The 13909-nt window shown below is 40.5% G+C and overlaps 1 protein-coding gene across 1 annotated transcript in view; it reads left to right on the forward strand.

Moving 5' to 3' along the window:
- The window catches only part of pkd1a (polycystic kidney disease 1a), a 65253-nt gene that overhangs the window by 13315 nt on the left and 38029 nt on the right, over window positions 1-13909 (forward strand). Inside the window, 11 exon segments of the mRNA XM_063884270.1 lie at window positions 3795-3866; window positions 3987-4055; window positions 5106-5177; window positions 6764-6927; window positions 7184-7434; window positions 7803-8063; window positions 8170-8338; window positions 9682-9859; window positions 11552-11706; window positions 12938-13059; window positions 13144-13294. Coding sequence (XP_063740340.1) covers window positions 3795-3866; window positions 3987-4055; window positions 5106-5177; window positions 6764-6927; window positions 7184-7434; window positions 7803-8063; window positions 8170-8338; window positions 9682-9859; window positions 11552-11706; window positions 12938-13059; window positions 13144-13294 — 1664 coding nt within the window.

Genomic DNA, 13909 nt, shown 5'->3' on the forward strand with positions numbered 1-13909 from the left:
GGAGGGAGGAATCGGGCAGGGAGGCTGAGGGGGATGAAAGCGACCACAGAGCAGTCTGTGTTTAGTGGGTTAGTGGAGCGCTGGCCTTCACTTACGGGGACTTGGACCACTCTGCCAGCGCCATGCAGCAGATACCGATTCGTCCCACGATATGACCTACCTCACAGTTTTCATCGCCAAACTCATTTTTGTGCCGAAGGAAGTCAAGTGGATACTAATCTACTTCAGTGGCTTTCTTTTTGTCTTTTTCATTTCCTCCATCCCACCTCAGATTTATTTTTGCCTCTCAAGAGCTCATACCCACTCCACCTCTGTCATTCCCTCTGCCCGAGCACAAAGTACTCAATAAGGACTGTGTGTGTGTGTGTGTGTGTGTGTGTGTGTGTGTGTGTGTGTGTGTGTGTGTGTGTGTGTGTGTGTGTGTGTGTGTGTGTGTGTGTGTGTGTGTGTGTGTGTGTGTGTGTGTGTGTGTGTGTGTGTGTGTGTGTGTGTGTGTGTGTGTGTGTGTGTTCCTCCGGCTCAGAATAAGTGGCACCAGACAGGCCTTATAAGGAATGGTTAGATCATTGGCCACACCGTTAGTAAAACAGAACCATATGTGTGTGTGTGTGTGTGTGTGTGTGTGTGTGTGTGTGTGTGTGTGTGTGTGTGTGTGTGTGTGTGTGACAAACCAAGTAAAAACAAGTAAAACCATGTGTGTCCAGAGGTAGCCGAGAGAACGGGAGCCTGTTGCTAATAGACATTGTGAAGGTCACATTATATGGTCATGTTAGACACAAACACACACACACACACACACACACACACACACACACACACACACACACACACACACACACACACACACACACACACACACACACACACACACACAAAAGGTAGAGAGCATCACATAAGGCGAGGTGTCAGCCTAATGTGTGAATGATCAGCTTGTGGGCGGAGCGTCTCAATGTTGTCCTGTTTCATCTGCTGATGGGTTTAGCAGAGGAGATCTCTCTCCCTCTCTCTCCCTCTCTGTCTCCATCTTTCTTACACAGCGTGTCTGGAATGTACAGATGTTTCCTTTTGGGAATGGGCGTCCTGCTCTGTTCACACACACACATAGAAAGACAGAAAACGAGGAGAAAGGGGTGTATTTCCCATACACTCAAACACATTTTCCTGTCTTAGACTTTGATTTTGAATCGTTGCTGTGAAATTGATTGCACTGAAGACACTCCAGGCTGGTGTTTTCTTGTCGTCTCACACACAAAGCGTTTTGTCCTCCTTCAACCTCTTGTTTCCTTGTTTTCTTCTCTCACTTCTGTCTCATTCTGAAGTGCAGCTGAGGCTTTCCTGCGAAGGCACACAGGAGACCGAAGCCACTTAACTACGCTTGACTCTGTCCTGCTTCCTCATCTGCTCCCCTTGTCTCGGCAACTCCTCATTTCCTGACTCTTCTATCTGCCTGTGTCCCCCTGTCTCAGTGATCAGTATGGTAGTGTTTTCTTACTGTGTACTGTACATGTACTGCAAAGTACAGTATGTACATGTATACTTGCTGGAGAAATAAATCAGCCAGGCTTGTAGTATATTGGCCCGTATAATGGCCCGCAAATGTACTGCTTTGCTATTGTTGCATAGTTTGGCCGATTAGTAACACAGAATTACTATGCATACATGATATGGAGAATTTGATCTGTATGCATTCCAACTGTAAAATGTCTCAGTGTTGGTCAACATCTTTCAATAACCAATGATTCTTATTCAAGTATATTTATTTACGTTCTGCTCAAATAATAGCAGTATATCAGTATTTAAATATATATTATTGATATCAGTCTACTTTCACTCAGGTTTCTCAATAAAAGTTTTAAAAAATAAAATAGAAGTAAATGAAATTTCCATCCACATTAGAAGAAGGGAATATGTCCACTTGCAATTGTCCTGAAATGGAATTTTTACTATGCCTTTTCTGCATTTAATTCTTTATTCACAATAAACATATGTCAATGTTTTCATCGAATTCCTTACTATGTGAAGTACTAAGTGAACCCCGTGGTGCTGGTTCTCACTGATCTGCTCCTCTCTCACTTTCCCTCCTTTTTTATTGCTGTAAAGACTGTGCATATTAATAATTCTACCTACTAACACAAAATTAAAGGAGATAAAAAGGACAAATGTTTCACTATCTTGTTACGTGTTTAAGAGTAGAGACAAAAAAGGAAGTTTAATAAAGTGCTACATGTATGTGGGAGAGTGACATTTACATTGTCATTTGCCATCTTAGCTGCCTTAACATCCCGACTCACAGGGATTTATTTCCTACTGAATAATTAAAGTGATTTCCCGTCACTCACAGCATAAATTAGCCAAACGAACCCAGTAATCACGTTATTATAAAGATGCAAATAATATCAGGTTTAAAACATGGCATCTTCATGGTGTAAACAGCTTCTTTGATGTTGATATATATATTGTTTAAATTAATCTTTTTGGAGTCCTCCAACTTGATAAAAGAGTGCCCTGTTTGATTCTAAAGAATTACATTATTTATTTTGCAACCATCATGACCCCAGTTCTGGGGTCAATATTTCTGTCAGTCGCTGGAAAATACTGTACGTGCTACTTTATGAATAAAAATTAAATATGAACTGAAAATCGTAACGGTCGTCAATATCAAAGAATACTACGTTTTTTTGTTGATTTATCAAAAAGAAAGATAGTGATATGTGACATCTGTGAAAGCTGTATTGTGATGGCAGTGCAATAAAACATAAGAAATGTTGCATTGTTGTTGTAGGGCTCTCATGGTATCTGGGGTATCTCATGCTATATATATATTCATATATATATATATATATATATATATATATGAATGCTATCAGTAAATCTTGACTTTGACTTACATATTGTGTGTTTTGTTTCTTTATTGACGAAACAATTAAAATCCAAATCCAAGTGTTGGTAGGTGGATCTGAATTCTCTAATATTCACTGCACAACAGGAAATATTTAAATAAATACCTTGTGTATTATAAACCTACCAATATTTTTTTTTCACAGTACTGGTATACACCCCTTGTTCATAGTATTGTGTCCTTCAGCATTTGTACTTTACATTTTATTTAGTGTGTTTGTTATCTAAGATAAAGATTTTGGGGAAATTCAGTTTGACCACTCCACATTTTTCTTGAATCTCAATCTCTACATATATTGGAGCTATTCCATTCCTGTCTGTTGAGTTCCAACACAGAGAAATGTTGTCATTAGTAAATAGAATACAATATAAAAACAAAATCATTTTTACTCAAACACATATGTGAAACAGAGAAACTGAGAATTTTGCAGTGTTCTCTTAGTTTTTTTCAGAGCTGTATATATGTGGGATCAACACACACACACACACACACACACACACACACACACACACACACACACACACACACACACACACACACACACACACACAGAGTACAGCATAAATACACACATGCATTGGAATACATGTATAGATCAACATATGCACATGCATTATGGAAGTGGCACCTTTCCAGGCTACACTCTGTATTAGTTGAGTCTGATTGGGACTTAAACTGGTAACCCTCGGGTTATGAAGACGAGTCCCTACAGACTGATATACTGCTGTATTTTTCTTTTTGGCAATCTTAAAATGTAATTTCCCAGCACATGCACAGCCACATTATATGGTAAATAAATTGTATCGCCTGAAGATGAGTTTCGGATTGTGTGTGCCTGCAATCATCTTGCCCTGTCATGCATTTTAAATGTGGACATGTTGGTTTGTTCCCGCAGAGACCTTTCCAGGAACCACATCTCCTCCCTTGATACCAGCCTGCTAGATCGTCTCACTGGCCTCCGAGAGCTGTGAGTATGCAATGCATTTAAATAGTCATATAGTTTCACCCAATATATCTGCTCTCTGTTGATATATCTAACTCTCTCTATATATATATATATATATATATATATATATATATCTTTTAGGTATCTCCAAGGGAACAGGATCAATGTTCTCCCGAGGGGAGTATTCTGCTGCGGACCGCTGTCAATCCTGTGAGTACAAAGTCCAGAAAAGATGAGGACCTTTGCAAACCCAAGGTTGAGAGTAGAGTAGGATGAGGAAGATGTAAAGCAAAGCAGTTGGGAGAAAGGTCTGGTTTAGTCTGGATTTAAGTAGGCAGAAATCCCTTGAGTAAGCTATCTGGACCGGAGAGCAATCACACAAAAATACACACACTGTATACTGCAAACACACATACCCAAATATATACGCACACACACAATCAAGGCCCGATTAAGTTCAATTACAGCTTACTGCTCCAGGCTGCTACTACCTCCTTCCAACCATCCCCCGCCTCATTTTTCCCTCTCCCTCCAACCATTACCTTATTTCTTCCACCCACTGGATGGCCATTTAAGTGTGTGTGTGTGTGTGTGTGTGTGTGTGTGTGTGTGTGTGTGTGTGTGTGTGTGTGTGTGTGTGTGTGTGTGTGTGTGTGTGTGTGTGTGTGTGTGTGTGTGTGTGTGTGTGTGTGTGTGTGTGTGTGTGTGTGTGTGTGTGTGTGTGTGTGTGTGTGTGTGTGTGTGTGTGTGTGTGTGTGTGTGTGTGTGTGTGTGTGTGTGTGTGTGTTTGTGTATTGAGAGAGGACTGGTGGTTTCCATCAGTTCCTTCCAAAACCGCCACACAACGGCCCCATTATGTAGCCTACTGGATAGAGAAGAGAGGGAGGGAGTTAAGAAAAAGAAAGAGAGAAGTATGGAAACATCAAAGTTGTTTTGGATTTAGTTTATTTTTCATCAGTTTTGTATGGCGTTATATATTAGATGCATTTTTTATAAAGAAGATGTGAAAATGCCCTCTTTGTTGATCGACGTACTGAAAAGTCATTTTGTGTGATTGCAACGATCAGATGATAACATAGAAGAAGCAGTTTCACATCTTCAATCATCCAATGACCCTATTTTGTTTGTCAATGACAGACTCCACACCCCAATCATTTATCACATAATGACAGTACCATATTAACTGCCACCAATTAAAAAGTCAGTATAAGTGACTAAAGACTTGTTTGAATGTAAATTCTGCTTTGTGTCTTCCATCAGCGATTTGAGCAACAATGTCATCACCACCATAGAAGAAAGAATATGTGACAATCTTTGCAATTTAACTCAAATGTAAGTAATCACAATTACTTTTTCCTTTCTTTGTCTGTATCTCTTTCTCTTGTCTTTCCCAAAAACAAAAAAAATGAGACGATCAATCAAATATAATTAGACCTAATGTATTAAAGCATTATTTTACAAACGCCTCTGATCACACATGCTTAAATAAGCAGCACGTTTCCAGTTAACTCGCCTACGCTCAAGATGAATGAAGCTTTATTTCAGACTGCAGTGGGAGGTAGTGAGTAGTAATTACTCCTAGAAGAGACATAGGTTTCCTTTTTGTGCACATTGTATTTCAGCACAGCCAAATGGACTAGTCGGTAATAGACTTATATAATCTCATTGTTTTATTCTTGTTTCTCTCCTACTTCCATCGATTGCTCCATGTATTTACCCTGGTCTCCCCAATATTTCTTTCCTTCTCACCTGTCTTTCTCATCTTACTTTTCTCTTTGAATCCCATGATGTCTCTTTATACAAGGGCTGGATGTCGTTTAAAATAAGTTGTGATGATTGAGATATCTTTTGACTGAAGTTTGAAAACTACTTGGTTCCGGGGTATTTCAGTTGATACAACAAAGGCCTCGAGTACCTACAACAAGCTACAGCATTTGCTTTTTTTTATCCATATTAAATTAATTCTCAATTGTGTTTTCTTTTTAAAAAGTATTCAGCTTTTAGATAGCAGACATTCTGATATGTCCAAGGTCGTTGGTGTTGTGAAACCTGACTAAATGCTATGTCTTGTGGGAACACATCAATAGAGCAGGGCGAAGATACTGTATGTGTTGTTAGAAACACGTGTCACTCTCTCATGCTATCTCTGCTTTAAATGCCAAAATGTCGGCCATTTCTGTTAGCAAAGGAACAAAAGCTTCTTAGCTGGGCCCAATGTTTTCCGTTATTTCTCGAAATATTGCATTTTTAACTAAACTTTAACGTGTAATATTGTCATTATTATGGTTTAAATAATAGTTAGCATTAAGTGCTACTGATAGCTGAAAGATAGCTTGGAAAGGAGTAGCATAGCTTTCAGAAATCCTTTTCTTATGGTGAAGTTGTGGCTTTCTTTTCTCTGAACAAAATGTTTTAACGGCTTATGTACCAGCATACGGGAAGCAACGGTTAAAAAGATACATTTATTCATTTAGCTTTTAGCATAAGATAGCTGTTGTGCTAACCATTAGCTTAGTGATATTACTTTTGTCATGTAACTTCATAAATTCAGAAAGCCAGTGAATTTTCTAAATCTGGGATTATTATTGTAATGCAAAAGCATATGTGTAACTATTTTGTGTACCTTTTGTATTTTTTTAAGTTGTTTCTTATACAAGTAATGCTAACACTAGCATATAACTTTTGTAACCAATTATTGAAAATCCCACTGCCTAATTAGTTAGCTAATCGCATTAGAAGACTCCTAATGTTCTACCATCTTTGTTGTAGCTTATTCAAAATTAATTTGAATGAATGGATTTCAGCTTGATTGCTCTTTATTTTTACCATGAGCCGATACCGTTCAGTTTTCTTAACACATAAACGTCTCATGTTTCACCATAACTGATCCTCTTCCTCCCCATCCTCCTCTCCCCCAGTGACCTGAGCAGTAACCCCTTTGATTGTGACTGTAAGCTGTTTCGGCTGGTCAGCTGGCTCCAGGAGAAAGGGGTGCGGGTTCGACGCCCGGACGCAATGCTCTGCAACCATCCTCCTGAGCTGCGGCACCAACCCCTGTTAAACGTCAGCCTGCTCACCTGTGGTACGAAACAAATTGCAGAGATGCTACATTAACTATACCTACAATAAAGTCTCTCGAGGAAATAAAGTAAAAAAGAAATCCATGCAAATGCTACTTAATAATACATTTTCTGCGAGAAATACGGACATCGAGTAGTTCAACTGTTTCATTAGTTGAGCTTTTTGATTGTTGTTTGCTGGTTTGGACAGATTATAATTGATCATTAGACTAAATATATGTTTACTTTGTAGGCTGAAACCCTTTCCTTCTCCTCCAGGTCTGAACTATGCAGCTTGTCTTGAGGACAGCAGCAGTGGAGGAGGGGGACGGAGCGAGCTTGTTATCTTCTCTTCATCCACACCCGGAAACTTCACACGTGAACAGTGTAACAGTGTGTGTTTTGCTGCATCCCACCGCTACGGGGGCTTGGGGGCGAGGCATGAGTGCCTCTGCAGCACAAACTCGGAGCCGAACTTCATCAGCGAGTCTCAGTGTTCTGCTGCCTGTACAAACCCCCACGTAATGAAGGTATCCAGCACACAGAGAGTCATGATTAAACACTAAGGAAGTGAAGCTTCCTCCTCTTGCTTTGTTTCTTCTTCTGTAAACAAACCATTTAGGGTTTCCTCTACACTTTCTTATAAGCCATGAACAACTTCCCGCTATGGCTTGAATGACTTCCCTTCATCCACAGAGTCAGTTTCCCGTGGCACTGCTGTATAGAGCAGCTCAAGTTATCCCAAATTCTTAACATTTAAATTTTTTTTAGAGCAGATTATTCATTTTATTAAACCCAAGTTTTAATCTAAAACCATAAAAATAATAAAACCACAAACATCTGAACATGTAAAATAAAAAATACCTCCTCTTCCTCACATGGTTTCCTCTCTGCGCAGGAATGCGGGTGGACTCTGGCTCATGATGTGTTTGCGGTGGACTTCACCGTCTCACTGAAGTCTCTCCCACTGCAAAGTGTGCACGACCGCATCAGTTTCTTCGCTGCGTCCTCCGTCACTCCAGTGACGCTGTCCTGGGACTTTGGTGACCATTCTTCTCGTATGGAAACATCAGGGACAGGGGGCACAGCAGCAACTCACAAATACGGACTTCCAGGACAATATGTGATCAGTTTGACGGCCTCGGCTGGACACAAGGAGGTGAGAGAGAAAGGATATCAAAGAACAGCAATTTCTTTTTAAACCTTGTTGTCAACACAATGACATGTATTTTAATATTTTGTGTTTTATGTTTACTTTTTGTTAGGTCTCTGCACGTGGAGAAGTAACCGTGACACTTCCTCCCAAGCTAGAGCTGCACTGTCCTCCTCTGGCTGTGGCCAATAAGAGCCTAGAGTTCACACTTGTCAGTTGGGGGGCTGTCGGCGTGGATGTGGACTGGAAGATTTCCAAAGATGGTGTCCAAGTTGCCAAAGGTAGAATACACCAACACACAAGATAAAAGCAGCTAATGTTGCTAATCAACGGTCAATAATTTGAGTTTGACTCTAAAGTTCTTGATAGTGAAAACCTTTACTTTAGGCTCTGCTGCTGCTGTAAATATCCACATTAGTTCTTGGGGTCTTCATCAGTTTTATGTGGAAAAATAACATGGTCAAAAACAGGATAAATGTCTTGTTTTAAATAAAACACACTCATAAAAAAACAAACACACACAGAATACCTTCCTTAATTAATCTTCGAGAACCCCTCCTTCATACCATGTCTTATATAAGCCATAAGAATTTGTTCATATGTGGATTTTGATGATTTTATCTTAATATTATATATGATTTGCGTGCCAAAAATATGCAGACTAGCTTTAGCCGAAAGAGAGGGACTCAATCATTTGACTAACATCAGGAATAGGAAAGATAAAACATTCCTCTGTCTGGCTTTGAGTATTTGTGTCCTTGTACAGCCAGTATGTGAGGCCACTCTTTAAGTGTCTTTTAAGTTTTTGGTTTTGCTTCCTTTTATTTATCATCTTTTTTTCTGTCTCCTAGTCTAGTCTGTGTTTGCCATATATTTTTAGAAGCTCAACCTCAGTCCATTTCAAGGTTTTATCAAAAAATGTAACAGTGTATAGAAGACATGCACCATACAGCCCATGTTTTCCCACAGAAATTAATCACTATCATATATTTAATATTCATATATTTTAACATATATATTTGAGAAGTACAATATAAGACAAGCAAAAGTTTAATTTGTGGGCCATATTCCATTATAGCCGCATTTGGCCGCCTAGAAAACTAGGCGTAGGCCTACCCTAGCGATAGCAAATTTAATTTGCAGCCAGGGTTCAGCCTAGAAACTCCTCGTTAGCTCGCGAGCTGCAAAACCCTACCTCTGGTTTGGCCAATCACATCCTGTCCAGCAGTTTTTCGAATCGGCACCATACACAACACACCATACGCGGAACAGTTGCCCATGGACTGTTTTCCGTCGCTCTGACTACCTCACCTTCTTCGTTGCTCTGATTGGTTGTAGCGCTATCCTATTGCGTGCAGAGGGAATTTTATAGACAACCGTTTATCCCGCCCCTCGGATTGTGCCCTGCCAATTGTGTGTGAAGATGTAGGTCTGGTTTGCCAGGCAAGTACACAATATTAATTTGTACCACAAGGTTAAAGCAGGAATGTATCCTTACTTTTGATATCTTTAACAAATATAATCTTTTTAGCAATAAAATAAAGATTCTGTATTTTTCTGTGATGTTTTCTTTGGGATCTCCTAAAATCTGGGAAATCATGTGAATGTTTCTGTCTATTTCCAGCCTCCCCTCACTGCCCAAAGGATGGGAGTTACCACGCTGAACCCTCTCGCTGTTTCCAGATCGTTCCAGGGGAGTTGAGCTGGACAGATGCTCGACAGCAGTGTTCAGAACGTGGCGGGGATCTGGCCTCAGTCCGATCCAATGCGCTGCGTACCCTGCTGTCGCCCAAAGTCCCACAGTGAGTGTTTCTGTCTGATGTGCTGCAGAACTATAGAACTGTCAGTTACTGAACAGAGAAACTGCCGGCTCTGCAACACAAAGTGTCATCCCTGACCATTTCAATATTCCTCACCATGTTGCAGTTCGCAGCAGAATCATTGTGATAGACACAGAAAACAGACATTGCACTCTAAGTACAAGGTTTAAATTAAAAGTGAAGTGAAGCTTCCTCCTCTTGCTTTGTTTCTTCTTCTGTAAACAAACCATTTAGGGTTTCCTCTACACTTTCTTATAAGCCATGAACAACTTCCCGCTATGGCTTGAATGACTTCCCTTCATCCACAGAGTCAGTTTCCCGTGGCACTGCTGTATAGAGCAGCTCAAGTTATCCCAAATTCTTAACATTTAAAATTTTTTTAGAGCAGATTATTCATTTTATTAAACCCAAGTTTTAATCTAAAACCATAAAAATAATAAAACCACAAACATCTGAACATGTAAAATAAAAAATACCTCCTCTTCCTCACATTGCACTCTAAGTACAAGGTTTAAATTAAAAGTGTTTTTTTAAAGATTTTCCCTCTCCTGTCTGTGGGTTTTAGTTAAATGTGTCTCTTTGTGTGTGTTTCACCGGCAGTTATTTTACATTTTTCAATACTTACCTTTTTACAAACTAATGCCTTGAAGCTGTCCTTGTTTTCTTTCACATGTACTCATTAATTTGATTTGTTTCGTGGCTGCCTTAAATACTTTCATTGTTGTTTTTTCCCACATGGTATAACTAAATACAGATGAGAAGTGACCTCAGGATTAGTCATGTTGTTTCTACAAAAATAGACTATAGCTGTTTACTTTCTCTACTTTACGTCATGTGTGCTATGGATTTGTCTTACTTCCTTGAAAACGTTTTGGGCTCGTGTTTAGGTCGAAGAGGGTCGCGGAAAAACACATCTGTAAAAGCACAGCTGCATTGTTACTCCAAGGGAGGAGGAGGAGGAGGAGGAGGAGGAGTAGTAGTGTGTGTGTGTGTGTGTGTGTGTGTGTGTGTGTGTGTGTGTGTGTGTGTGTGTGTGTGTGTGTGTGTGTGTGTGTGTGTGTGTGTGTGTGTGTGTGTGTGTGTGTGTGTGTGTGTGTGTGTGTGTGTGTGTGTGTGTGTGTGTGTGTGTGTGTGTGTGTGTGTGTGTGTGTGAGGGTAGAGGCCCTGCCCTTGTCGTCCGAAGTGGATGAGAGAAAAAAAAACCTGCTGCAGATGGAGCTTGTTCCTCCACCCCCTCACTTATATAAGGAGGCCTGTTTTTTTTTTGCCTCAAAGAGCCTTTTTTTCTTGTTCCCTCTCTGCTTGTATATTTACAACCCCTGTCCACTACTTTTTAGATGTTGTTTTCAAAGACATGTTGTTTTTCTCTGTCTTGTGAATCATTGTTTGCTGAAAGCAATATAACCCGTTAATGTCACTCATTGAGCCCACTTATTGATTCTTTTCTTGTACTTTTCCATCTGACTTCACTTTCACATTCATAACAAAATATATGACATTTTTCATAATTCAGTCTGCAGCTATGATTCGTTTCCTGCAGACTTTTTCCTTTTTTGATCATGTATGTGCATCTTTCTGTGTTCGAGTCAATCTTCCAGCTGTCATCTGCCACTTGGCTAGATGTCAAGCTGGCACGGTGTTAGTCTCTGTGTAACCTTTCCATTTCTTTCCCAGGGAGCGAGGTGCAGGTCTGGATGTCGACTCTCCAGCGAAGTTGCGCTGGGTTAACAGCTCCGAGGCCCAGGAGGGGTCCCACGATCAACGTGCTCAGACTAGTTCACACCAATTCAATGCCAAGGGGGCTTATGTTTGCCAGTATAGCCCACAAGGTAGGCTGCCAACATTCACACAAACCAAAATACAGGTCGTTTGAAGACCCTTGTTTTTGAAAACCCTTGAGTTTGATCAAAAAAGCACAAATTCAATTCAAATTCAATTTCCCAAAATCCCTCTGCAGCCTTAGTGGTTGCGGCAAAAAGCAAACACTTTTAACCTTCCACACTATCAATTTATGTTATTTAAATTGTGGCACGGACAAGCGTAGAAGGTAAAAGCAAACAGTCTCCTTCATGACAAATCACAAGCTCCATGAAGCACCTTTTGTATTCTATTTGAGGGCTCTTAGCATTGATACAAATTGCTTCTTGTGTGAGGAGCATCCAGAGAACGTTCTCCATCATTTTCAGGTTAAATGATGCATCATGATATTATTGAGAAGCATCTCTATACTTCTAAATGCTGTTCAGTGTTGTGCTTGTTAGGAATAGCAGAAACAATGATCAAACATGAGGATAAATGGCAGAGTTATGTTCCCGACTATGACATATAGGAATAGGAATATGACAATATATTTATGTAAAAATATACAGACCTTAAAAAACCTGAAAACGGCAGTAAATAAACAGGTCTTTGGAAGATGTGCCACCTGGATATCTATACCTGATGAAAATAGAGCCATTTTCAAGTGTTTACCCCAGCAAAGACACTCAACAGTGAGATGAGAGACAATTTTACTTTTGTATGTCACCTTTTGCGGAGTCTCTGAGTAGAAAACCTTCTGATCCAGTCATTATCTTGAAATAGAAAATGTTGTGCTGTAAAACTCAGGGTGTAGGTGTCAAATCGGTAAAGCTTTACATAATGTAACATAGTGTGGACGTAGCTTGAGCAGGAGTAGATTTTTGTTTGCTCCACAGGAAGACACCTAAAGAGACTGAAGTCCTCTTGATAAATGTACAACAATTAAATGCAAAATGCTTCAAAATCAATCTTAAAGTCAGAGTGTGTGTCTGCCAGACTGTCTGGTGTTTCTTGGCTCCAGTGTACCTTTGATTCTGCCTCAGTGTTTGTGCACTGAAGCGCTCTTCTTTTAACATCTTGAACGATAGTTTTGTTTAGTCTTCCGAGGTTTCTTCTCTCCCCACCTTTGTAAAAGCTATTTAAAGTGTCTGGACCTCAGTTGCGCCACTTTTTCTTATAAATTGACTCCTCAAAATATTTTTCTAACCCCGCAAACCTGCCTCGTCTTTTGTCACATGTATTCTCTTTCTACCTCTGCAGTGCGTGTTCCAGATGCAGGGATTTACGCTTTGGGTCTGGCTGTGTTTCCCTCCCACGATCCCTTGCACCATGCCCTGCCCTCTCCGCTCTCGGCACCACAACCTCCCACAGGTGGCATAGAGGTGAGGAGGAATCTGAGCTTGTTTACTCATGTATCATACCTCAATCATTCTATTAATAAGTCGTCTCTTTTATTTTATGCTCAGGTGCTGTTGTTCCCGACTCTGAGCTTTGTTCAAGCAGGACGTCTGTCCTCCCTGGAGTTTCTCACTCAGCAGCTGGGCTCACAAATCCAAGTCCGATTCCAGATCTACAGACCTCACTGTCATTACCCCGGCCTGCACCTGCTGCTACCCGGTGAGCCGAGCTCTGAAACACACACACCCCTGTAACCTGACACCTAAAACCATCCGCACATTGGTAGAGATTTTCACCAGGTGTTAAAAAACTCATAAGCCACCTCTGCCTGTACTCACCCCTCCAGTCACACAGAAACATCCTCGCATACACTTTGTCTGAGGTTGTAAGGGAGGTCACTATGAAAGTAAAGTTTGGATTGAGAAAGAAAGTGGGACAAAACAGGAGAAGAAGTAGACGAGATCAATCAAAGTCAGGTCGCTCCTGAGCACACGCTTAGCTGCTACACCGCGTGGCACAATGCACAAAAATCGGAGATGCTTTTTGTGTTGTTTTTTTAACGTGTCCGCTGAGACCTAGCAGCGGAGTGGTTCAATAGAGAAGGGACAGACGGAGCGGATGACAGAATTCCACAGAGAGGAGTTGGCTTGTTAAAGGCACGATACAATTGTCTTTTCTTTCATTTGAACGCAACCGCTGAGGAGCAGACAATAGAGATAATGAGATTGCTGGATTATTAGTTGACAGAAAGAAAGTTTACTCTCCCTTTCTCCAAGACCAGCTCAGCTCATTACATTCCCATTACAATTAAACACACATTCACATTCAGACTTT

The sequence above is a fragment of the Eleginops maclovinus genome, chromosome 5, assembly GCF_036324505.1.
Source record: "Eleginops maclovinus isolate JMC-PN-2008 ecotype Puerto Natales chromosome 5, JC_Emac_rtc_rv5, whole genome shotgun sequence".
Taxonomy (NCBI): Eukaryota; Metazoa; Chordata; class Actinopteri; order Perciformes; family Eleginopidae; genus Eleginops; species Eleginops maclovinus.